The sequence below is a fragment of the Cydia fagiglandana genome, chromosome 27, assembly GCF_963556715.1.
Source record: "Cydia fagiglandana chromosome 27, ilCydFagi1.1, whole genome shotgun sequence".
In the NCBI taxonomy this organism is placed as follows: domain Eukaryota; kingdom Metazoa; phylum Arthropoda; class Insecta; order Lepidoptera; family Tortricidae; genus Cydia; species Cydia fagiglandana.
The window spans coordinates 6725767-6752467 of record NC_085958.1 but is presented as its reverse complement, the minus strand read 5'-3'; the positions used below and the strand labels follow the sequence as shown (position 1 = coordinate 6752467).

Genomic DNA, 26701 nt, shown 5'->3' with positions numbered 1-26701 from the left:
GAAATATAAAGTGAACAAGATTGGCTCACTTTATATTTCGTCAACTTTACTCGTAATTGAAATGTGCAAAAGAGGAATATTCCACGTTATTTTATTACGCAATAATAACATTTTCACAGATAATAGGTAAGAAATTAGTTGTAACAAAACAGTTTAATGCTGACCGTATTTTACAGTTTTTGAATTAAAAAATCTATAAACGCATCCTAGAGTGTTCATGACTTATGATATAACCACGGGGAGACGCATAACCTTTTTAGGGTTCCGTACCCAAAGGTAAAACGGGACCCTATTACTAAGACTTCGCTGTCCGTCCGTCCGTCCGTCCGTCTGTCACCAGGCTGTATCTCACGAACCGTGATAGCTAGACAGTTGAAATTTTCACAGATGATGTATTTCTGTTGCCGCTTTAACAACAAATACTAAAAACAGAATAAAATAAAGATTTAAATGGGGCTCCCATACAACAAACGTGATGTTTGACCAATGTTAAGCAACGTCGGGAGTGGTCAGTACTTGGATGGATGACCGTTTTTTTTTTGTTTTTTTTTTGCATTATGGTACGGAACCCTTCGTGCGCGAGTCCAACTCGCACCTGCCCGGTTTTAAAATCATACTTACAATTAAAAATTTGCCCCAAAAATTCACAAAATAAACGTTAATTACAGTGGCCTTTCGTCCGTCTATTTGTATACCGGGTGTGGCCTGTAATATGAGCAAAAAATTAAACCGTAGGCTGTACTCCTCATATTGACCAACATTTGTTCAGCGGCTTTTAAAAATAACTGAGGCGTGACAACCAAAGTCAAACACAATGATAATGGCGTGGCGATGGCGTCCATTGAAGATAATATTTATTTTGTATGAAAAATAGAGAGTCTAAATAGGTACTTCATAATTTTTAAAAGTTGTTGAACAAAAGTGTCACCGTTTGAGGAGTACAATCTATGTTTTAATTATTTGCTCATGTTACAAGCCACACCCGGTATAAAATGAGGAGTCAGGTCATCAGCCATGTGCGAGGTTCATCGGCCGTCGGCGAATTGCACAAAGGACTACGCTTTTGTACAGTAAGGTAAATGCGCCGGTTGTGGGCAGTCGGTGGTTATTGGCAATGAAAAAAATAATAATTAAACTGTTTATTTTTAGAAAAGTACAATATATAATATATTAAATACTTAGCATAATCTATATTTATAGAGATTGTTAGCTAAGGTAATTAAGTTTTATTAATGAATCTAATATACAGGGTGATTCAGGAGACGTGAGCAGGACTAACACTGCGCATTTCGTAAATTATAAGCAACTGTTTCGTATCAGTATTAGTAAGGTTAACGTTAATTTTCTAGTCGTGTTGAAAAAAAAAGTTATAAATTTATTTACGACATGCATGGTCACCCTACAATTAGAATACTAAACTACCGATATTCTGTGTCCAATTGAATGTCAACAGTCATCACGGTCCGGTTACTTTTGAAAACTCGTATCTCACTCAAGTTTGACAGTTTATTTTCTTCGTAATCATAATGATGTCATTACGGTTAAAGAGGTTTTATGTTTATTAATTAGGTCTTGTAGGGTGACCATGATTGTAGAGAATTAAATTTGCCCTCGCCAAAAAGTAAAAAAATAGGAAAAAGTGTGGTTGTTTCACCTAAATACGACGGTGATCGATCAATTATCAGTTACTGAGTGTGCAGGATTAGTCCTGCTCACGTCTCATGAATCACCCTGTATAGAGACGGCATCAGTTGGCCTCGGCTGGGCGGAGCTGGAGGAGGCCGCCCTGGACCGCGAAGAATGGAAATCCCTTCTGAGAGCCCTATGTCCCTGATGAGGGATAACAGGATTACATCATCATCATCATCAATATATAGAGATGCAACGGATAGTTGTTAGGCCGGATACCGGATATTCGGCCTGACTATCGGCCGAATATCCGGTATCCGGCCGCCGAATATTCGGCCAGTGTCACTATACCTACATTTCGGTTTTACAGGTGCGCATTCTACAGGCTTGGAGTGGCCGGCGCTGGCCCATCGTGTAGAGGAGCCATAATGTTGTCGAGCCAGTTAATCCTCCTTCTTCCCCTCCCCCTCTTGATCACCATGAATTTTCCTTCTTAAGTTAGGTACTTATATTGTATTTGTAAAACAAACTAAGCATTACCTTTTTATCGACTGTCCGACTGACCTATGTAGGTACCTGTCACTAAAAGCGTCAGCTAAGTGTACATTTACCCCATAGGAAATTAATAGCCAACCAGCCCCTTAGCCCCAGCGCGCGTACTTCGTATTTGGCGCGCCGCCATCTTGGCAAGCATCCAGCTTACATCAACACCGTTTTCCAAAACAGTACGACACAAGCTAGCTAACTGAACACACGTTAGAGTCAGCTAGAATATTAATTTACATTAATAACAGTTATTTTTTATATAAAACACGAATTTGAAGTAAATTTTGAGGTTATAAAAAAGGTCAGGCATAGAGTTTCGCGCGCTTTTTGTTTTTTTAGGCGCGAAGGCGTGTAGTGACATCCTTTGTGTTTGGAATTGCAAATACGGCGGAACCGCAAGGTGAGTGATGGATTGATGTTTTTTAAGCTATTTATAACATTGATTTAGTGCCTGGGTAAATTAATCTAAAGGTTAATTGATTTTTGACTGCTATGCTTTTGTTTTCCCGCTATGTAACGAAAGTGCTGCGTAGAGGCGTAACGACAAAGTGTGGTTAAGCGCTGAACGGTTTGATAAAAACATAATAATTGTCATTTGTTATGTACTTATTATTATGACCCTGGAATACACAATACCTAATCTTATTAAAAGCCAACAGGAGTGGTAATTTCTCCATAGAAACGTACTCGACTGTTTCCTCCGTGGATTTTGATGCTAGAGCAATGATTTTTTTCAACACAGATTAATATTGTCAATATCTGTGTCGGAGCGTTTTGCTTTTTTTGATATTTTTGTTTTTTTAAGGCGTTTTTAAGGCCTTCAAAAAAGGCCAAAATGGCCTTATTGAATATGCCGCAATGAGAGGATGCCTGTTTGGCTAATTGATATCAGTTTTGAATACTACTCAAAACTGATATCAATTAGCAAAATAGGCAAAACGGTCCGACACAGATAATTTCATAATCATTTAGATTTCCAAATTTGGTTACGATTGGTTAAGTTTTGGAGGAGGAAACAGTCGAGTACGAAACCTCGGTTATTGAGATTTTTATTACGCAGGATTTTTCGCCTTGCCCTTATCGCACTAGTTTTAGGAGCCGCTTCCGTTAGCGAGACGGGTATATTTACATAAAATATTTAAAACTCAGCTCCTGTTTCGTCTTAATATTTTCTGTGGTTTTTGAGTTCCGAATCTTTAAGTGCGTTGCCCTAAATTTTCTAATGTTTTTCGTTATGATGTCTTTACATAATATTAGAAATAATTATTTTTAACCGACCTACATTAAATATTGTGATTTTTATCGTACTATGGTGTGTTCCACAGCTGTGTCAAATTTACTGAGACAATTTTGTGTATAGTTTATTTTTTGTAATCCCGCTGTATCTTTAACCACCTTCCAAAAAGTAGGAGCAGTCGAGAAGATAGCTTTACTTGAAACTTTCCATTAGGTACTTTATAACTTAGTTATGAAGTAAGCTCGAATCCTGACGTAAGTAGTTATGGTCAGTGGGGAGACACTCCTCACTTCGGTCGAACTCTGCTCCGTTCGGCTAAGCATTGCTCCGAGCAATTATTAGGGTTGGCACCACTTGACTTCCTTTTGCGTGCACAACCACAGATAAGATAATCACTTGAATTTTGACAACCCTAAAAACAGCCGAAAGGGAAAGTGCCATACATGATTCGACCCTGAATCGCTGTCAAACTTCGGGTTTGTAGGAAGTGTCCTTTCTGTACGGTAGTACATTTATTTATTTTGTGTTATGGTGAAAAACATACAACACAAACATGTCCGGATAAACATAAATCTACGTAAATAAACTGCTAAAATAATTAATCATAACGCTTCCGCTAGTCGGGTAACAAAGTCTAGAGGGCAATGTTAGAGGGCAACGTCAAAACAAAAAGAGGAGAAAAACAGCAAGCTACAACAACAACTAAAAGAACAACTAAAAGAAAACCGGCCAAGTGCGAATCGGACTCGCGGACGAAGGGTTCCGTACCATTACGCAAAAATGGCAAAAGAATCACGTTGTATGGGAGCCCGACTTGAATATTTATATTTTATTCTGTTTTTAGTATTTGTTGTTATAGCGGCAACAGTAATACATTCACATGTGAAATATCAACTGTCTAGCTATCACGGTTCATGAGATACAACCTGGTGATAGGCAGACGTACATATGGACAGTGGAATCTTAGTAAATGTTGTATACTTACAAGTACAATCAAAGAATTTAATTTCCTATCCATTTTGTACTACGTCACAGTGACAATAGTAGAGTCAATTATAATAGAAATTTGACGTTTTAAATAACACTTGCACTGCGTGTGCTGTCAAAATCGTTGCAGACTTACCTTGGTCTAACTCTATTGTGAAACACCTTAAAATTATTTTTTCTCAATTGCGTCTCATCTCGGATATAAAGGCATGACCTCAATCAACTTTCAAGACATTTAAAACAAAAACATAAACAGATCCGCGTGTTCTCTGAACTAATATCAATAAATTGAGGCCGAAAATAAACTTTTTAAATAACGTAGGTGTGAAGGAAGTGCGCTGTGCCAAGAATACATTTAAGTATATTGTTTTCATTCCTACCGGAAAGTTTTGGTTCCCGAAAATTGCACTGGTAAATATTTTGGTCGCGATCACGAGAGCCGATTAAATTCGGAAAATGGTACGACCGCGACTTTCCTTTTGATGATGTTTTCATTTGATTTGAGAGTTTATGGCCTCTATTACTTGCGCTGACTGACAACTATCTAAAAATCTAGATTTCTAATAGCTTTCAAGTAAAGTTTGTCCACCCCTCCTCCACCCCGCGTACTTTTTCTCATTATGAAGGTGATAAGCGTCAGGTAATATCTTCTTGTATCTAGCGGATACTTTTTCTTTTACGTGGATGAATGAGAGTCAGAAAGCTTCTAAAAGCGCGTTCAAATTGGTGGATGTAGGACCGGCTAGTGGACATCCACCAGCCTCTTTGGTTGATTATACTTAGTGAAGTAGTTCTGCCAAGGATCTTATACAGACGTCTAATTTTCGAAAGTCAGATAGGTAAAATCGTGCGGATTGAATAGTACGTAGAAGGAGAATTATCTTCATGGTGTCTAGAATTGTGTTTTCCTTCGGTATTTTACTGCATTGTGCTCTGTAAGATATGACCCGTTTTTTTAATAACCACTCACATAATTGATATTTTTCAGTGAGCTCTATTAATCGTGATAAAATAAGGGTGACAGCTGGTAGTTACAGTTACTAAAAGCATGAATGCTGATGGCAGAATTCGTTATATGAGCGGCCTCACTAGTGCATCATTACAATCTACTATCTCGCTCTGGCTGGATTCAACATCCAAATTAAAACAGTTCCTAGAAGTCTCCAAATTTTAATTAGTAAAATGCTAGCCAAAAGATCAATCAAGGCCGTCTTTGTTTTCGCTAATTTCACAAAATATAAATAACTCCAAGGGCAGAGTTCATTGGCGGATGTCTAAAAATACGCGCCATTTGCTTGTATCCGGCTGTCCGCCATCTTAACGTCTGGTGGTTCACCTTTACGGTGGAAATGTATTTATATGAGCAATAAATAGCAGGTATTCGGTCTTAGCTAGGTCTACGCGGCATTAGCTAAAACAAAGTGTGTAAATGTCATCAAAATCGTGTGTAATTCTCACATGTAAGTTCATTGTAAAACCAAAGCAATTGTATAAACTAAGTACCTATCACATTTTAACGTGAGGGTGTTACACTGTTTTAGGAGTACACTTAAAAGAAACCCCAGCATTCTGTCTTGAATTAAGAATAAATTAACAAGCAAAAAGGTTTTCAAACATAAAGAAACAGACATCCTACTCTTCACTTCAATGTTACATGGCAAAATAAGCTATTAATGGTGCTCTCAAAAAGCGTGCTGCCAATTACAATTAATATAATTATGTCATAAGATCCCGCCCTTTCAATGTTAGCACGTGCTGAAAGACTCTCGTCTCCATAGCAACGGCGCTCTGATTGGCCGAGACGGCAGACAGCTGATGTCCGATGTGACCTTGTCGTGGCGTCACATCAAATTTTTAATATTATGCAGACGTAATCTCGTCCAAATTGGCATATGGACATGAATGATCAATACGTCAACGGAGTGATAGTAGATATATCATATTATCAATGGGTTGGAAAGAGAAGGTTGTTGGATAATTGACAAACAATTGAGGAAGGCATGTTATTATGTAATATTATACTTTGCCAATATATTTAATACCGGAAAGTCCGCGCATGTTAAGAACATATGAATGGTTACTAAGTAGGTACCTAATTAATATAAAATACTGTCTCAATATGTTGCAAAGAGAGAGAGAACCTTCACAATAGTAGATCGTCTAACAAGGGAACAAAATATTTTAAACTGAAATATATGTCATATACGAAAGAAAAGGTGACCAAAGCCTCCAATGCGCAGTAGGTACTGGAAACGAACCAGCGCCCTCTGCATTCGCGGCTAATACCTAGACCACACGGCCACCCGGGCCAGTTTTACCAAGGCCTCACGCTATAGTTTCTTTTTTTTAGCATTAGAAATAAGGTAAACAATCTTGATGTGCGTTTTAAATGAAAAACACATTTTAAAAATAAGTTAACGTAAATATGTAACAATTATGAATCTAATACGATCATTTAATATTCTTCTGCTTTCATAAGTAATTAGTTACTGATTTTTAAAAAGCGTTTTTCAATTAAAAGACTTGTCAAGATCGCTTACCTTTTTTCAAGTTCTTTCTAATGCTAAAAAAAACGAACTATAGCGCTAGCCTGGTCAAAAATCCCGCTATCATTACGTGACATGTTGTGTGCGCAAGCGCCGGTGTCGATGCTTACGTCATCGCAGCTAACAGACGTGCAGTCTAATTAGTTTTATTAGGCCAAGACCTCATCTGTTCAGCCACAAGGTGTGCCCATAAAACATGGCGGGATCGTATCGCGTGATTCGCCATTTTGGTCTCACTTATGGTTGTGTGTTTTGGATTGATTGAAATTTCCCTCTACTCACTCTTGAACATTATTAGTCTACATCCACTGAGCGAAGTGAGCGAAATGAGTAATAGGGTGTAATCGTTAAGTGTGGCCAGGCCATAATTCCGTAAATATAACAGATATCAGAAAACTTCCAACTGATATATCGAAAGTGCGTTACCCAATGAGTAAAATTACATTAATAACTTTTTTTAAAAATAAAAGCAGAAATATTAAAAATACTAAGTTAAAACACTCCCATACATTTAGTATGACGACTTACAGCCTCAAAGAATGTCGGGTGTCGTAAGAGATAAAACTGTTTGAGATTCGTTATTTGTACGAATACATTGTAATAAAATAATAAAACTACCGTTTATGAAATAATTAATCTAACATTTATTTTTAAATGAAAAATAATTTTATTTACAACGGCTTACCTACTAAATGTATGGAAGGGTTTGAAGTTAATATTTGGCATAATTCTGCTTTTATTTAAAAAAAGTTACTCATTGGGTAACGCACTTTCGATATCAGTTGGAAGTTTTCTGATATCTGTTATATTTACAGAATTATGGCCTGGCCACACTTAACGATTACACCCTGTATATCATCGCGAGCGAAAGATATGAATCAATTTTTTCAACTCAGTGAAGCGTTTTTCGTATCTCTCGAGCTCCGATGTCAATGCTTACGTCATCACAGCGAACAGACGGGCAGTCTAATTAGTTTTATTAGGCCAAGACCTCATCTGTTCAGCCACAAGGTGTGCCCATATAAGTCGCGGGTCGGAAATTGGCAGCACTGTCGCATTTGTTGTCCAACTGTCAAATCAAGCTCGGAGGTCGAGCGATGACCCGGTTAGCTTTTGTTTTTAGGTTAAGTTTATATATCTCGCCATATTATATAGTATGTACTATTTGTGGTGCTATTATGTATTATATGCTCTCGCGTTAACATAATTTACGTCATTTCAAATGAGGGTCTGGACATCTAAAGCCTCCTCCACACTCGTGCGCGAATCGCGGCGCGAAGCCGCGAATGCGAGTGTGGCGTCGATTTTCGCGGACAGCGAAATCGACTCCACACTCGCGTTCGCGGCTTCGCCCGCGATTCACGCGCATAGTCTGGAGGGGGCTTAATGATGGTAGCATGAAGTAGGAGGAAATGGGGTCATTCGAAGCATGATTTTTGGATGATTTTAGAGGGAGGGGGGGTCAAAAATCGTCAAAAATAGCTGACGTAATTTATGGACAGCCCCTTATTACATTAATTAGAATGATTACTTTCGCCCACTCTAGAAGTCTAGAATATATGTAATCTGAAAGTAAATATATGGGTAAAACGGAAAAACGCCGCTACGCGCTACGCCGTAGCAAACGTAGCTTACGTAGCGCTTCTTTAACGCAGTTACTGCCAGAAGAAAGAAAAGAGAAGAATAAAAAACCGGCCAAGTGCGAGTCGGACTCGCGTTTCTAGGGTTCCGTACATAATTCCGACTCACGCTTGACTGCACATTTCTAATAGGTTTTCCTGTCATATATAGGTTAAGAACTATTTAGTGTATTTTTTCAAAGTTTTAAACCCAGTAAGTTTCGGAGATAAAGGGGGGGATGGTCATTTTTTAGCTATTTTCTTAAATAACTTCGAACCTATGTATTTTAAAAATTATAAAAAGAAATGTCCATCTCTGTGTTGCTAATTTATATATGTGTACCAAATTTCAACTTAATTGGTCCAGTATAGTCTCCCAGAAAATAGGCTGTGACAGATGGACAGACAGACAAACGCACGAGTGATCCTATAAGGGTTCCGTTTTTTCCTTTTGAGGTACGGAACCCTAAAAAGAAGAATCGTGGAATGTATAGCGCCCAATACGACTCTTCTCTTTCCGCACAGACCCTAACAAGGTTTTGAACTGGTTTTTATACGACTTTGATGATATATTATGTACTTACCTATACATACTTACTTATTATCACTATCAGTAATTCAGTAATATCCAGTAGTGGAAGAGATCGCTTTTTAACGATAAGACCACCTGTTGTTTAACCTCTTCTTCCTTTATTATTTGTATTGTTTTCTGTAATGAGGTGTGCAATAAAGAGTATTTGAACTGTATTGTATTATATCGGCGGCCGATCGTAAAGCCCGCTCCACACTCGTGCGCAAATCGCGGCGCGAAGCCGCGAACGCGAGTCTGGAGTCGATTTCGCATATCAGCGAACTAGACTCCACACTCGCGATCGCGGCTTCGCCCGCGATTCACGCGCATAGTCTGGAGGGGGCTTCAGATCAGGCATATCGTGAAACGTGAAAACTTTTGACTCGTTCCCTGACTCGACGGAGCCCCGGTACAAGGGGCTCCTATTTCTGTGCAGTTTGCCCTTCGGGCATCTGAAGCAACCTAACGAACCTATCCTGCCTATATATTGGTTTAATGTAACTATCCTCAAAACAATACACAGGAACATTACGATCTGCCAGATCTTACGATCGGCCGCCGACACATTAAAATCAGACGTGCCCATCATCATATCTCAATTTAAAACGATTAATCTCCGTCAGTGTTGCCCGTCAAAACGCAATATGCTGTGGCACATGATTTTCTTATCTATAGTTCATCATTAGTTCAAAAAGAAACAAAGATGGCAGATATCCAACCCGTGGCAATGAACTAAATGAAGCAAATGAACGCTCTTCTCGGAAATTTCGCAAGAGATGAAATTGTCAATCTTTGTTTAAGTATATTTCCTTTCCTTTTTCAGATTAATGAAGAACGAATGGTTCATTTATTTTAATGAAGTCGTTTAATTTGAATTCATTCTTATTTTAAAATTGGAATTTAAATTGAGGATTTTGAATAGGGAATAGGTATTACGCGAAATTCTGCGTAGAAGGCGTCACTAGGTCAATCACATGGCCTACCGCGAAATACAAATCGAAAGTTCGGTTTCTGCCTCTCTCTCTATCAATCTTGGGTATTCGATCGATTAGGAATATAGAAATTTTTCTTCGCGACCCTCAGAACGAATCCGGTCTACGTCTTCATATACTTTACGATTTCTTCGACCTTCATAAGTCACATACATTCTGATGCCATATATTCTGAGTTAGAGCTTAGAGTCATCAGCAAACGTCGGACTATAGCGGGCAGTTTGAGGGCAAGGTAAGGTTTACAAAAAAATCTTAACTTACGAGTATTATAATGTACCTACACTACATATTAGACTACATCTACACTACATCTACATTATAATGTACCTAGTATTTGTAACATAGTTAATTAAATTAATTACCCGTTATCATTTATTCATCTTTAATGTGTAAATACTCTTTGAAGTGATAACTGATAGCCCACTGAAGTGGCCACTTAAAAAACAAATAAATAGCTGACATGCGTCATTATGACTGTTGTTCATGAATGTAAATTAAATCAAATATAACACAGACTATTCAATCTTATTTTTATTTAAAATTTAAAGGATATAAAAAAAATTAAACACCTAACTAACGTACAGCCTTAGAGCCGTGTTCATAGAACTTGACATGCCCAGTTAACTCATTTGTTTTGTTCCTTTCTCACAGCTGCAATTGTCTGAGTGACGGATAAAGCCAAACGAACTTTTTCGCCATTTTGACTTATGTGTAGTCCAAGTACGTTTATAAATAACGCAGTTGGTTGCTATGATATTTGGAATTTCACGTTATAAATACTAGGTACCAAATACTAAGTACAAATACTCAAAAGTGAATTGATTGATTTGCGAACCTTACCTATCATTCTGACATGCCACGAAAATGCCCGCTGGAGTCCGACGTATGGTCATCAGCCTTTCTGTGTCTTGTCAGACGTGGCTCACTCCGCGATTTCGTCGCTTTGCTACAGGTAGCTAAAAGTACATCCGTTCCACCCCAATTTTGGGGAAAGCCATAAGCCGCGCATGGCGCTGTCGCCACCTAGCGGCCATATCTGTGCTGATCGTAACAGACACGTTTTGTTAGAGAGTGAGTCTTCTGTACCTAGTACTATTATTTATTCTGTGGTCTTGTCAACCACCATTGGACAGTTATTTATATGTAGTTAGTTCCATGTGATTCCAGATATATTTAGGTGAGCTACGTAACTAATAAATTTGCTCATAAGTATTTAGGAAACCGCCCGAACGTCTGTCGGACGGTGTGCTTGGAACAGTTCCAAGACACAGGTTTTCTAGATCATGTGTACAAACAAAAGTACGGATTATTGTGATGCGGGGTCAGTGCCATGTTTTTATCATGATCATGGTAAACAAAACACTATCTATACATAGCTAGTATTCTTAGATATACTTACATTTTGATTGATATTTATTGAAATCAAATTTTACAGCATTACAGCTAACACCAATGCACTGTAAAATTAAGTAGTAAAATTAAGTACCTAAGTAACAATAAAGCGATTAATAACCTACCTATTACTGGTTGGATTCGCAAAAACGTAAAAAATCTTTAAAAAGTTTATGACTTTCGTCGGCAAACAAGTCGGAGTTAGGTGCAAAAGATAAGAAATTATTAAGGAGTGTCCGGGAACGGACAATTGGAGAGTACTGGTGTGCAGTCGTGTGATACTAGCGGCCCGCCGCGGCTTCGCACGGGTTAACAAATTATACACCTAAACCTTCCTCAAGAAGCACTCTATTGATAGGTGAAAACAGCATGAAAATCCGTTCAGTAGTTTTTAAGTTTATCGCGAACATACAAACACACAAACAGACAGACACGGCCCCGCCGTTTTATTATGGTTCCTCTACACGATGGGCCAACGCCGGCCATTCCAAGGGACGCTGCCATGCAGTAGAATGAGATAGCAATATCACTTGCTCCCTCTAACGCATAAATGCGTCCCTTGGAGTGGCCGGCGTTGGCCCATCGTGTAGAGGAGCCATTAGGTGTAGGTAGTGATACAATCTAGACAATATACCTACAAAATAACAATCTTCAACTTGCTATAAGTAATAGTGTTATTTAAAATGTAGAATTATGTGGGGTGAACTGTTTTGCTTTGTAGACACTTAATTAAGAGTTAGACCAACAAAAGTCTACAGCGATTTTGATAACCCACGCAGTGCAAGTGTTATTTTAAGCGTCAAACTTCTGTGAAATTATGACTTGTAAATATCACTTGCACTGCGTGGGCTACCAAAATCGCTGCAGACTTTTCTTGGTTTCTCTCTAGTTATTTAGTTATGTTCGTTTGAAGTCAGATGCTCATTTGTGTGTATGAGTAATTGGACTTTCTTTGTACATCAGCCAAAAAAAAATGGTGGACAGATGGCCAATAACCTTGCGCCCATTTCTACGTATTTCTACGTAATACTTATATACAGCACGTGGTGAGGTGTCTATACTGTACCACAGAATAAATAATAGTACTAGGTACCGAAGACTCACTCTCTAACAAAACGCGTCTGTCACGATCAGCACAGATATGGCCGCTAGGTGGCGACAGCGCCACGCGCGGCTTATGGCAATCCCCAAAATTGGGGTCGAACGGATGTACTTTCAGCTACCTGTAGCAAAGCGACGAAATCGCGGAGTGAGCCACGCTTGGTATAAGTACCTAAATAGGCAACGTCTTAGAAGCTTCCAAAATTGCCCCAAGGGGTCATCCATTAATTACGTCACACGAATTTCTAGGTTTTTTGACCCCTCCCGGGGGGGAGGTCCTTGTCACACTTGGTCACATTTGGCAAACCCCTCCCCCCTAGTGTGACGTCACATTTTTTCTACAAAATCGCCAAATCGAATTAAGTAAGTACCTACCTAAGTATTATTAATATTTTATCAAAATATTTTTGACGATATAAAAATTAATAGTAATTTTATAACCCAAAACTGCTTAGGAAAGAAAATTAAACCAATAAAAACGATTATCGTTTTAAAAACTTGTTATTTAAATGTACAGCGAATTAGACGTGTGCGCCGATTAAAAAATGATCGGCGGCGGCGTTTGCCAAAAAATCGGCGGCGGCGGCGTGTTTTCGGCGTGAAATCGGCGTGACCTTGACTTTCAGGTTTCTTAAGAAAAATCATTAATTTGTTGTTTTTCTTGAAAATTTGATATATGCAGGTTGCTGGTCAGTGAACTACGTATAGTTCGAATATGCTATGAGTAAAATAGGGTTTGTAAATGAATATTGGATAGGTATAACAACTTGAATTTCCTATTGACTGGCATGCATTAAGAGGTTACCTCGTCCCAATGACCTTCGATCCGATCCGTAACTCTCCGTTTTCTCAAGCTTTCCATGGCTTAGTACTATTAAAAAAGACGTACTGTAACAAAACAGGACTCCACATATCCTTGAAATTTGCTTGACATAGTGGACTGGCTAGGGTTTCTTTTTAATGGTTTTATTGTCGTACAAGCACCAGGCTCACTGAGACGTATCTTCTATCTCGTTTTCTCATTGCTGAGGATCGCGACCAAATGTAATTTGTCTCCATCTCCATTTCGTGCGGTAATAAGCCGTATGGACTGCACGGTGCAAACTGCCGCAAGCCGACCTCTTCATAGCGTTCGAACATCTAACACATGCTCCTACTCAAGCACGTTGCTATTCATTCGGCTTAAATTCATGTGTTTTTCTGGGAAGAACTGAGAATGGAGGGGTTTGTTTTGTTTTTCAAGCTGTCCAAGGCAGCAGTCTTCGTTCGTCCGTTAACAGTTGACGGTGAATACTTAGGATTACTCAGTTACTTTAATTTGTGTGTCAAATAGTTTCTGCAGCTGGCTATTCAGTTTCATTTAATTAATTATTGATATATATTTTATAACTGTACCATAAATATTACAAAAAATCCATCTTGTAATCCAAAAACCAACTTGGAATAGCTAATTAATAACATTCAAGGTCACGCCGATTTTACGCCGATCACTTATCGGCGGCGGCGGCGCGGTCAAAAAGCCCGGCGGCGGCGGCGCGCCGGCGCGGCGCACACGTCTACAGCGAATAAAATAATTTAAATAAATTTTCGGTTACTGATGAAGTTAAAGTGACGTCACAAAGTTTGTGTCTCCCCCCTCCCCCTTGTCACAATATGTCACATTTTCTTGACCCCCTCCCTCCCCCTAAACGTGTGATGTAATTAATGGATGACCCCCAACGTATGTTTTATCTCAAAACTAGTTTGCATCCATTCGCAGACCAAACTTTAGCCATAAACGTATAATCCAAATGGCACTTTGCCCGCGACCTCAATCCATAACTAGATATATTTTTAACCTTCGATATACCCTACGTAATAGGTACACCGCACTGTTATACGCCATCTACGATTTCAGTAAATGCGTAAAAACTACGTCGAATTTTCGTTTGATAAATAAAAATACGCAATTCGTGGCCATGATCGTTTGGAAATAACAAGTTTGGAAAATTAATGTGTTGTTTTGATTGTCTCATAAACTATTATTTTCAGTCTGCCGTAGAACATCCTTGGTTTTAAGGTGTTATTGGGTCAAATCGTTGCGGAAAACGTGTATTTGGCAAAAGGCATTGTCGGTGTTTAGGTATGTTTATTATTGTTTATGTATAATGAGTTTGACCAAGAAAATATTGTTACCTAAAATAAATCAATTGTTTTCTGTTGTATTCAAATTCAAATATATAATTGTGATGCGGATATCTAAGTATATCCGCTACAATAGGGTATATAACTGTATTAAAAAAATATCTAGACCATGCATAAAATAAAATAAAGCACCAGAAGATTAATAGAGAAACGTAGCAGTTATTATTAGACACAGTATCTATTTCAAAACCCGTATAAAACTATAAAGAGTAGGTAATTTGATTGTGACTTCACATGCTAGTGTTTCATATAAATTCCATAGTAGCAAAATCGTTTTGACAGTCCGAAAAAAGAAACTGATTTGACTAGTAGTCAAATACCCTATTCTGGTATTGCCGACCCCTGGCCTAGATTGTTTCCTAATATATATTAAATATGAGTGTCGACCATCTACCGGAAGGCGCAGCGTGGGTAGACCCCCCACAAGGTTGCCGACGACCTGGTAAACGTCGCGGGAGTCCGCTGGAGGCGGGTGGCGCATACCGGTCATTGTGGCACTCTTTTGTCCAGTGGACGTCCTCTGGCTGATATGATGATGACGATGAAATATGAACAGTTGCCCTTTGTTGACAGAGATGCCTTCGGAGGTGCGAACAGGGAAGTCTCTCCAGCGAGAGCTGGCGGACTCCATCATCAGGATGGTGCCACTGGATGAGATCAGGATCCTGTTGGCTTGTGGAGCTAAGGTAAGCGATTATCCATACTAATATATATTATATATAATATTATATAAATGTAATATTATAAATGCGAAAGTGTGTCTGTCTGTCTGTCTGTCTGTTACCTCTTCAAGCTTAAACCCCAGAACCGATTTAGTTGAAATTTGGTTTGGAGATAGTTTGAGTCCCGGGGAAGGACATAGGGTAGTTTTTATTACAGAAATCACCCTTTAAGGGGGTGAAAAGGGGGTGGAAGTTTGTATGGGGAATCGATAAAAATTAGATTGGATAAAAAATAAGATACCCAAATTACTATCTCCACGCAGACGAAGCTAGTAATGTAATAGTGGGGAGACTCCTGACTTCGGGCAAACTCGGCTCCGTTCGGCTCAGCATTGCTCCGAGCAATTATTACCTAGGGTTGACAACACTTGACGTCCCGCGTGCACGACCACAGATAATTATGAATTTTGACAACCCTAAATAGTAGAAAGTGATATCATGATTCGACCCTGAATCGCTGTTACACTTCGGTTTTGTAGGAACGTTTGCCAAACATTTAGGCCACCCGGTCTCAGTGGCACCCGTCCCACTTTATCGAGTCATCATCATCATCATATCAGCCAGAGGACGTCCACTGCTGGACATAGGCCTCCCCCAAAGATTGCCACAATGACCGGTCTTGCGCCCGCATCCGGCGGACTCCCGCGACCTTTACCAGGCCATCAGCCCACCTTGTGGGGGGTCTACCCACGCTGCGCCTTCCGGTACGTGGTCGCCACTCGAGAACCTTTCCGCCCCAATGGCCATCGGTAATGGTCTTTATTCGAGGTATACAATTTTTAAAACGCCTTTTAAATATGTTCATGGTTGTAGGTGAATGAGCCAGTGACGCAGGGTCTGCGTCCTCTGCACTACGCGATCTGGCAGCGTTACCTCGAAGCAACTAGACTGCTGCTGGTCAGAGGATGTGATGTGAACGCCAGAGACGACTGTGGATACAGCGCGCTACATCTGTCCTCGGAGCATGGGTAAGACGCCAAGAACGCAGGGTAAGCGTTGACTATACTGCGCGATCTGGCAGCGTTAGAAGCAACCAGTTTACTGCTAGTAAGAGATAGTCTGATGTAAACGTCGGGAAGGGATGAAAATCGGTTTCTTAGCTTTATCAAAAGTGTTAAAAAACAGCGTCACAGCGTCACGTACCGGACACTTTCTTGAATTGCCCCTCCCTCCTCCTCCTTGCATCGGTTTCCTCATCACCGAGGGTCGTGGCCACTTCAAGGGAACAGCTTCTCTTTGACAATTTGCCGCCTACTCTTTCTGTCTTTCGCCGAATGGGCACCGTGGAGCGTTCAAGTAGTAAAGTAGCGCATCAAGGGCTGAGCGAATTTGGTCTGTCCACCGCTTTGACCTCATTCATTGTCCTTGCGTTATCCCGGCATTTTATCACGGCTCGTTGCTACGAGCCAAGCGCTCCTGCCTGTCTCCAGGCTCCAGGCTCCTGCCTGGGGTCCGCTTGACAGCTAATCCCTTGAATTGGCATAGGCACTAGTTTTTACGAAAGCGACTGCCATCTGACCTTCCAACCCAGAGGGTAAACTTGGCCTTATTGGGATTAGTCCGGTTTCCTCACGATGTTTTCCTTCACCGAAAAGCGACTGGTAAATATCAAAATTATCAAATGATATTGCGTATATAAGTTCCGAAAAACTCTATGGTACGAACTGGGGTTTGAACCCGCGACCTCCGGATTGAAAATCGCACGCTCTTACCTCTAGGCCACCACCGCTTTGGGCTGCCCCTAAAGGATTTCTTCTATTTCAGCTACACGGAGCTGGTGAAACTGCTGCTGCAGAGTGGCGCAGCGGTGGACTACCGCCCTGATACTGGAGAGGAGTTCCCAAGGACCACGCTCTGTGACGAGCCTCTGAGGCTGGCTATCAGGAACAAGCATTATGTAAGTCTTTAGCCTTCTACTTCCTATTTTAACAACTTATTTGCAGATATCAACTGGGACCTTTACTGAGGATTCCTTCTGACTCCACTGAGGAAGCTTTCCCCAAGGTTTTTTACAACCGCCGCTCCATCAAGGATTTCTACAACTAGCGGTGGCGCTGTAATGGCCTTCAGGAACATTATGAAAGTTTTAATCTACTTCACATCTTAGCGATTTCAAAAATGTCAATGGACTGATCACGTAAGCGGATTGACTCAAGGCCCTCCGCAAATATGCCCACAACGACCAGTCAGCTGCCTTCATCCAACGGGTCCCTACAATCTTGACCAGATCAGTTCAGTTGGGCACTTTCTCCGGCATTCTGGTTCAAGGTTGTCTTGAATTACGACTTTCGATTCTACAAGCAATATATTAAATTTGAACTCACTAATGTCTGGGACGGTTTTGACTATCTGATCCAAAGCATGGGCAATATTGCACCAGATACGATTCATGATTATGATACATATGATAATCCACGTGAGCTGTGATTGGACAGAGCTCCTTTGGGTCTGTAGTTTACTAGTCTGTGACTGAATACTGATTTTTATTTCCAGGAGGTAGCCCGCCTCCTCTTGGAGCACGGCGCGGACCCCAACAAGCGCTACTTCTTTGGCGCCGAGATCAACCTGGTCTCCGACCCTGAGTACCTCGAGCTGCTGCTGACCTTCGGGGCCAACCCTGACTCCCGTGATCGCGCGGGCCTGACGCCGCTTATGAAAGCCGCTAGGCAGAGGAAGGTAGGTTTTCAACTCAATCTCGACGGTTTCGCTTGGATCTTTAACCAATCCCAGTGGCCAAGACCAATTCAGTGGCCTGGCAGACCTGGAGACATATGAGACTCATCAAGTCATCACTATAAAGATAGTTTATTTTCCAAGCAGGCATATTAAAATGCGCTTATAAACGTCAAATAAAGCTACATCCGCTCTAACCCTACACCTCTGCGTCTGACCCGAGAAGATTAAATTTACTTACTTACTTGGTTGACGCGATGACCCAAAATGAGTCTTGGCCTCCAACACAAGACCTCGAAAGGATGGGTGAAGATCGGGCAGCCAAAGGGCCTACTTGGGTCGACCAACTGGACGCCGTCCTGATGGTCATCCTAAATACCGTTGGGCTGATAGAGTGGAGGCTGATCTCCGTGAGCTCCGCATCAGCGAAAGCTGGCGGGATACCGCTCTGGACCGATCAAAGTGGCGAGATTAAATTTAACAGAATTTAATATTTCAGGGCATGGAAGCGGTTCTGCTCCTCATCAGCCACGGCGCCGACGTGAACGCAATGGCTGACGCCAGGAACGACTATCGTACGGTACTGCACTACGCAGTGCTGAGCGGTTAGTATTCTGTTCATTGTTGTACAATTTGAGCCGCAGCGTCTGGAAGACCTAGATCGATGCTAAGCGTCATATCCGCAAGACGCGACCTAAGCCCTCCTACACTTCACCCGCAACTCGACTGGACAACTCCATTGCGCATCGTGTGACCGCATTTTCAAAACAAAGTTTGGTTTTGCGAGCCACATTAGGGCATTTCATAATCCGGAGAATTGTTGATGGAGTCGCCATTGTTGTCGGATACGGCAAGGAAGAGAGAGAGAGATTCTGTTCATCTTGAAATAGTTTTGAACCATCGTCATGTGCATGTTATTCGTAAACGAGCAAGCATACCTACTTCCGACCTGATGGAAAGCAGTCACCGTAGTCTATGTACGCCTGCATCTGCAGAGATTTTACATGCGCGTTGAACCCCATACTGTGGTCCCTCTGAAAAACCTGGGCAGCTCATTCCACAGCCGGAGAGGAAATTTCTCTTAAACCGCAAATTGCCCGACCATTTAGGTTCTAGGGTGTTTGGCATCATGTCAAACAATTCTTCAGAGCACAGCATTGTAAGTGGTAAAACACAGACAACAGGGGAAAGTCTCTCCTTAGTCTTACTTAAAGGTTCAATCATCAATTTATCATCTCAAAGTTTCCTCCATATTCCAGGTAACACAGACGTGGTAAATCTCCTGGTGAAGCAAGGAGCCAGGGTGAACTACCAGTGTCCGACGCTGAGCAAGCCCAGCGCGCTCGACCTCGCCATCCTGAAGGGAGATGTACCGATGGTCCAACTTCTGTTGGCTGCTGGTAAGCTGCTTTCAGTTTGGGGCGAACGTTAATTGCAATTGACCATTAACCATTACAAATTGAACCGTATATAAACGGTAACGGACCATTAAAGTTGACGGTTCAACTTATACTGGTTAATGGTCAAGAATTTTCTATTGCATTAACGTTTCGGTCAACACTGGCTGCTTTAGTGGGGAGGGAGACGCTCCTGACTTCGGGCAAACTCGGCTCAGTTCGGCTCAGCATGCTCCGAGCAATTATTAGGGTTGGCACCACTTGACGTCCTTTTGCGTGCGACCACAGATAAGATAATAAGACTTGAATTTTGACAACCCTAAATAGCCGAAAGGGATAGTGCCATGCATTAGAAAGTCTCTGAATCGCTGTCAAACGTCGGTTTTGTTGGAAGTGTCCTTTCTGTATGGTAGTACTATTATTTATTCTGTGTCTTTAGCGCGTATACCCCATATGTCCCTAGTAGCATTTTCGTTGGGGCCCACGGTGCCAACGGTAGGGAAAACGTTGGGATGAGGTTCGTTCCGTAGCCAACATTAATTTTGTATTGGCCCACCATCGCATTTACCAACATTCGCTGTGGCACAGATGCCCAACAATGGGCCTTTGTGTATTTTGCTACCGTTCGCTAAACAACGATAACATTCGTTGGCCCAATGGTAACGAATACCGCATTTACCAACATTGGCTGTGGCACGGATGCCCAACAATGGGCCTTTCTGTATTTTGGTAACGTTGGCTAGTCAACGATATCATCCGATGGCCCAATGATGACAAATATCGCATTTACCAACATTGGCTGTGGCACTGATGCCCAACAATGGGCCTTTGTTTATTTTGGTAACGTTGGCTAATCAACGATATCATCCGATGGCCCAATGACGACGAATATCGCATTTACCAACATTGGCAGTGGCAGTGATGCCCAACAATGGGCCTTTGTGTATTTTGCTACCGTTCGCTAAACAACGATAACATTCGTTGGCCCAATGGTGACGAATACCGCATTTACCAACATTGGCTGTGGCACGAATGCCCAACAATGGGCCTTTGTGTATTTTGGTAACGTTGGCTAGTCAACGATATCATCCGATGGCCCAATGATGACAAATATCGCATTTACTAACATTGGCTGTAGCATTGATGCCCAACAATGGGTCTTTGTGTATTTTGGTAACGTTGGCTAATCAACGATATCATCCGATGGCCCAATGATGACAAATATCGCATTTACCAACATTGGCTGTGGCACTGATGCCCAACAATGGGCCTTTGTTTATTTTGGTAACGTTGGCTAATCAACGATATCATCCGATGGCCCAATGACGACAAATATTGCATTTACCAACATTGGCTGTAGCATTGATGCCCAACAATGGGCCTTTGTGTATTTTGGTAACGTTGGCTAATCAATGATATCATCCGATGGCCCAATGACGACAAATATCGCATTTACCAACATTGGTTGTAGCATTGATGCCCAACAATGGGCCTTTGTTTATTTTGGTAACGTTGGTTAATCAACGATATCATCCGATGGCCCAATGACGACAAATATTGCATTTACCAACATTGGCTGTAGCATTGATGCCCAACAATGGGCCTTTGTGTATTTTGCTACCGTTCGCTAAACAACGATAACATTCGTTGGCCCAATGATGACATATATCGCATTTACCAACATTGGCAGTGGTAGTGATGCGCAACAATGGGCCTTTGTGTATTTTGCTACCGTTCGCTAAACAACGATAACATTCGTTAGCCCAATGGTGACGAATACCGCATTTACCAACATTTGCTGTGGCACGGATACCCAACAATGGGCCTTTGTGTATTTTGGTAACGTTGGCTAAACAACGATAATATTCTTTGGCCCAATGATGACAAATATCGCATTTACCAACATTGTCAGTGGCACTGAAGCCCAACAATGGGCCTTTGTGTATTTTAGTAACGTTGGCTAATCAACGATATCATTCGATGGCCCAGTGAGGACAAATGTCGCATTTATAACTATAGCCGGTCAAGCAAGTTTGTCACTAGAAAAGGTCGCGAAATTCAAATTTTCTATGGGACGATAACCCTTCACCCCTACATTTTTTAAATTTGTCGCTCTTTTCTAATGACGGAAATGGCTTGACAGAGTATAACACCATAAACAAATAAATAAATATCACACGAGCATTTTAACAGAGGCCAGGGGCTGCGTGACGTCATCAAAATAGCTACCAGTTGAGTTTGCTTGTGGCGTCACTAGATGGCGTTGCTGTCTCCAAACATCGAAGTTATAGTTATTTTCTCGATTATTCCGGATATAATCATAATATTTTTTTAAAGTAACTTATAAATCTAATAGCTATAACTATAAAATTTATACATAAATTAAAAAAATTGTATTTTACCAACATTTTCTCAATTTAAATCTCAAAAAACATAAATCTCGCTTACGAAGTTTCGAAGTGCGGTTAGTATATATACAAATTAGACTGTATAGTAAGTGTACTTGCTTCGGCCAAAATTGGAACGATACAGAGAAGATTAACAACAACTGCTGCCTAGGGCCTTCATGTGGATACAACCAATGCCTACCGTAGTGTAATTGTAATATTTATCAGCAAAGGCCCAACGTCGTATTACACAACCACTTACCTAACGTAGGGTAACTGTAGGACTCGTAAACAAAAGCCCATTACATAATTTAGACTGTAGGCTCACTATGAATTACACAACTATTTACCTACGGTAGTATTGTAAGAATCCTACACAAGGCCCAACGTTAAAGTTACAATGTTGGCCCTTTGTGGGACAAGCTGTGATGGGCCTTCAACCTGGTGCACGACTACCTACCGACCTACCTGACTAGCCGTTGGGTAATTGTTGAATTTGCAAACAGAAGCACTACGAAAAAATTGCCCTTTATTAATTTTTTGCAGTTGGCCCTACAGCAAGCCATACGGCCAAATGTAACAATTAACCAACCATCAAACAAATGTGTATAGGCCCAACCACGGCCCAACCAAAACCACCACCGTTGAATAATTGTATGATTTATTTAAATAGGCCCAACGAAAAAATTACTCTAATGGCCGTCTGTTGGGTATCTTCGGGAGGGCCTTTGTCGAGGGCCCTCCAGCAAATCGTACGGCCAAATGTAACAATTAACCAACCATCAAACAAATGTGTATAGGCCCAACCACGGCCCAACTAAAACCACTACCGTTGAATAATTGTATGATTTATTTAAATAGGCCCAACGAAAAAATTACTCTTATGGCCCTCTGTTGGGAATCTTCGGGAGGGCCTTTGTCGAGGGCCCCCCAGCAAATCGTACGGCCAAATATAACGGTTGCCCAACTAATACGTAAACAAAGGCCCAACAAAATCCCTACAAGAAAATGCTATTAGGGGTAGTGCTATTATTAATTCTGTGATTTGACTTAAGAACGTATATTGATCTTACAGGTGCCAGAGTAAACTCTTCTAGCTCCGTGATCGGATCACCTCTCCACGTGGCCTGCTCAGACAACATCACCAACAGAAAGGAAATAGTTCAGGTGCATTACAATTTACACAACTATTAAACGTTTGTACAATTTTTAAACATTTTGTAATAATTTGTTTGACCAAGTATTGAAAATGTTACAGCATGTTATAGGTATAGATGGTCAAGCAAATTTGTCGGTAGAAAAAGGCGCGAAATTTAAATTTTCTATGAGACGCTATCCCTTCGCGTCTACATTTTTCAAATTTGCCGCCTTTTTCTTCTACTGACAAGATCTGCTTGACCAAGTATATATTTGTGATCTACTCACAAAGCCCTTTCATTTAGTACCCCACATGGTATGTTTAAAAGAAAATAAAAAACAAATTTGTACTGCCGACTTTATGACTTCACAGCAACTACCCCCACCACTTTTGCGCTTGTCGTCTCATATATTTGTGTTCAGGGTATTACACTGAATGCATCGATACCATATTCACCCATATCCGAGACGACATGAACGAAAACTAACCTAAAGGTTGAGAATAAATACGGCCCACTATATAGACTACTCCAGTTATTAAATGCTTTTCTTCTTCTCTCGTGTCGAGGTTCCTCTAAGACCAGCGCTCCTACGCTCGGGGTTCACACTTCCCTTGTCCATTCCAGATCCTTCTAGAGAGCGGAGCAGACCCGAACCTGAAGGTGTACAACGATGAAGACGCGACGCAGCTCCGCCCAGCGCTGGCGGAGTATCTGGCCAGCAACGCGGACCCCAGCGGCGAGATCGTGGCTATGTTGCTGCGACATGGCGCCAGGGTAAATATTACTATATATTACCCTTTCCAGATCCTTCTAGAGCAGGGGTCTCACAAACCCCGCGACACGTTCCAATACGGCCCGCCGACACCCAAAGCGTGTGCCCACTGTACGGAAGCCAGGCTCCAGGGTTCAGCATTCATTGAGAGTGGAACTGTTCCTAACAGCAGCAACCAGACTTACCCCGGCGCATAAACTGACGGTGACCCAAAAGTTTCTGAGACGCAATATGGCCCTCAGGTAAATAAGTTTGGAGACCCTTAGAGAGCGGAGCAGACCCCAACCTGAAAGTGTACCACGATGAAGACGCGACGCAGCTCCGCCCGGCGCTGGCCGAGTACCTGGCCAGCAACGCGGACCCTAGCGGGGAGATCGTGGCCATGCTGCTGCGACATAGTGCCAGGGTAAATATTACCCATCCCAGATCCTTCCCAGGGCCAAATCCGGCCCGCGACGCGTTCCAATACGGCCCGCCGACACCCAAAGCGTGGGCCCACTGTACGGGAGCCAGGCTCCAGGGTTCAGCATTCATTGAGAGTGGAACTGTTCCTAACAGCAGCAACCAGACTTCCCCCGGCGCAAAAACCGATATGGACCGCGAAAGTTTCTGAGACGCAATATGGTATCAGGTAAAAAAATTTTGGAGACCCCTAGAGAGCGGAGCAGACCCTAAACTTAAGGTGTACAATGATGAAGACGCGACGCAGCTCCGCCCAGCGCCGGCGGAGTACCTGGCCAGCAACGCGGACCTCAGCGGCGAGATCGTGGCTATATTGCTGCGACATGGTGCCAGGGTAAATATTACCATATATTACCCATCCCAGATGCTTCTAGAGCAGGGGTCTCCACACCCCGCGTTCCGGCCCGTTGACACCCAAAGCGGTACGGGAGCCAGACTCCAGGGTTCAGCATTCATTGAGAGTGGAACTGTTCCTAACAGCAGCAACCAGACTTCCCCCGGCGTAAAAACCGACAGTGGACCTATCGATACCTTTTAACTAAAACTAAAATCCTTTTAGTCGGGCAAAAAGAACAGGGTGCAGTTTTGAGACCCCTGGTTGGAGTGGGAGGCTATTCTATAATTAATCAGAAAGCGCATTGCCTTATTTGACTGGTCCCTCTAAGTTGCAGTGGCGTAACTAGGGGGGGGTTGGAGGGGGCACGTGCCACGGGCGCCGTCCAAGGGGGGGGGGGGCGCCAAAATGGGCAAAAGACTACCTCTCCGCCTTGCCAAAGGCACAGCAGGGATACTTTCGTCAGTCGTATTTACCACACCACCACTGCGAAGTGTGAAATGCGGATGGTAATCTGGCCCTCCGGCAAATTTGGTGCCTGCCCCGGGCGCCATATCCTCTAGCTACGCCACTGCTAAGTTGTGGTTTTACTCGCCCGTGCTCGTGACGATCAAGCTTATGCCATAAAAATAAAAAATATTCACCTTCAACATTAATTTATTTTTATATTTTCAGGTAATCATGAAAACTCAGTTCCGTGATCCGGACGGCATCCTAAACCATCTCCAGAACGTAACCGCGGCAGAATACGAGCACATCTTCTACCAACTTCTAGAAGCCGCCGAGGCCTTCGACCTCTGCATGATAAAGAGAAACAGCATTCTCAACCCTGTTCAAAAACAAACCTTAATCGAACGAGCTAAGACTCCTATTTCCTTGCTCGCTCAAACTAGAATCTTCTTTCGTAGGCAGTTAGGCAATTTGCTCGTGGAATTAGCTCCTAAGTTCGAAATACCGAAAACCCTGCACCATTATTTGCTATTCGAGTGCAGTTAAAGATATTTTTTGTAATTTTAATGGATTTTTCAATTCGGCACAAGATTTCCTTGGCCTTTTGTTGGTGTTGCCAGAAAAAGCTAGTTTCCCCTGATTGTGGGGATTGATTGGATTGTGAGGACCGTGAATAGGAACGGTCAAGTATTGGAAAATATATTTTTGTATTCTATAAGCCTATTATATTAAATGTTTGACACTTACGTCAATTGTCCTGTTTTATCGCTGTTTGTTTTCTTATAAATTAAATCAAATTGTTATTTATTTGCAAAATTGTAGAGCGAAATATTTTACATTGATAAGTATTATATTTATATGCATTAAATGATGTTTTCAAGTGATTTTTTAATATTTCGACTACTTACGTTCGAATTCATATTTATTCGCTTATTTTATGATTACCGCGAAGATGGTACGTTTTGTATTGTGTAGTTTTATCCATTTTGTAGTCTGATTACATTATTGCTATGTGATACATTGTGATATATGATTAGAATTAAGTTTCTACTTGTGATCGTCTATGATCTCAGGTATATTATTCTCCTGCGACGGCTGCGACTGTATTTTGAAAATATATGCCTGAACAAGAATTTATGTTTTATTTTGATTCAGAAGGGTTTTGGTTATGATTATCCTTTTGTGCCTTCTGTCACAAAAACTATGGATACACACTCATGTCGACATCCCTTGTAGATAACACATAAAGCACCTTAGTACCTAATAGGTAAAGTCGACTCCATAATTATAATTAGTATGCTGCAGTAATTACAGTATGTCAATTACGCCGTAGAACACATGCAGCGCTATATCTGGAACTCATGTCATTTCAAATAAACTATAATCAAAAGATATTTGATTTTGATTTTTTGAAGTGATTAATACTATAGTTTGGCCTGGCATGCCATTTCAGTCAAGTCAATAGAAAAAGTTAAAAAAAAAATGTAGCCACGATTAGAATTTCGTACCTTTTTCATTGACAAAGTGGGTTAGTCAGAGTATATTGTCGAAAAACACTGTA

At 41.4% G+C, this 26701-nt stretch overlaps 1 protein-coding gene across 1 annotated transcript; it reads left to right on the top strand.

Annotated features, from left to right (window-relative positions):
* The first annotated feature begins 2374 nt into the window (after positions 1 to 2374).
* On the top strand, positions 2375 to 26273 carry LOC134677880 (ankyrin-3-like). The gene is made up of 10 exons (XM_063536315.1): positions 2375 to 2575; positions 15378 to 15490; positions 16340 to 16494; positions 17291 to 17423; positions 18020 to 18202; positions 18699 to 18804; positions 19459 to 19599; positions 23059 to 23150; positions 23747 to 23896; positions 25366 to 26273. Exons 2-10 carry the CDS (start codon positions 15380 to 15382, stop codon positions 25684 to 25686), a joined length of 1392 nt encoding a protein of 463 aa, XP_063392385.1. The 5' UTR covers positions 2375 to 2575; positions 15378 to 15379; the 3' UTR covers positions 25687 to 26273.
* Positions 26274 to 26701: the final 428 nt, after the last annotated feature.

Excerpts from the sequence above, each read along its gene's own strand:
- LOC134677880 (XM_063536315.1), top strand. The coding sequence starts at position 15,380 with ATGCCTTCGGAGGTGCGAACAGGGAAGTCTCTCCAGCGAGAGCTGGCG. Across the intron at positions 18,805-19,458 it reads GCACTACGCAGTGCTGAGCG|GTAACACAGACGTGGTAAAT; the intron begins GTTAGTATTCTG and ends TCCATATTCCAG. Across the intron at positions 23,897-25,365 it reads TGCTGCGACATGGCGCCAGG|GTAATCATGAAAACTCAGTT; the intron begins GTAAATATTACT and ends TTATATTTTCAG.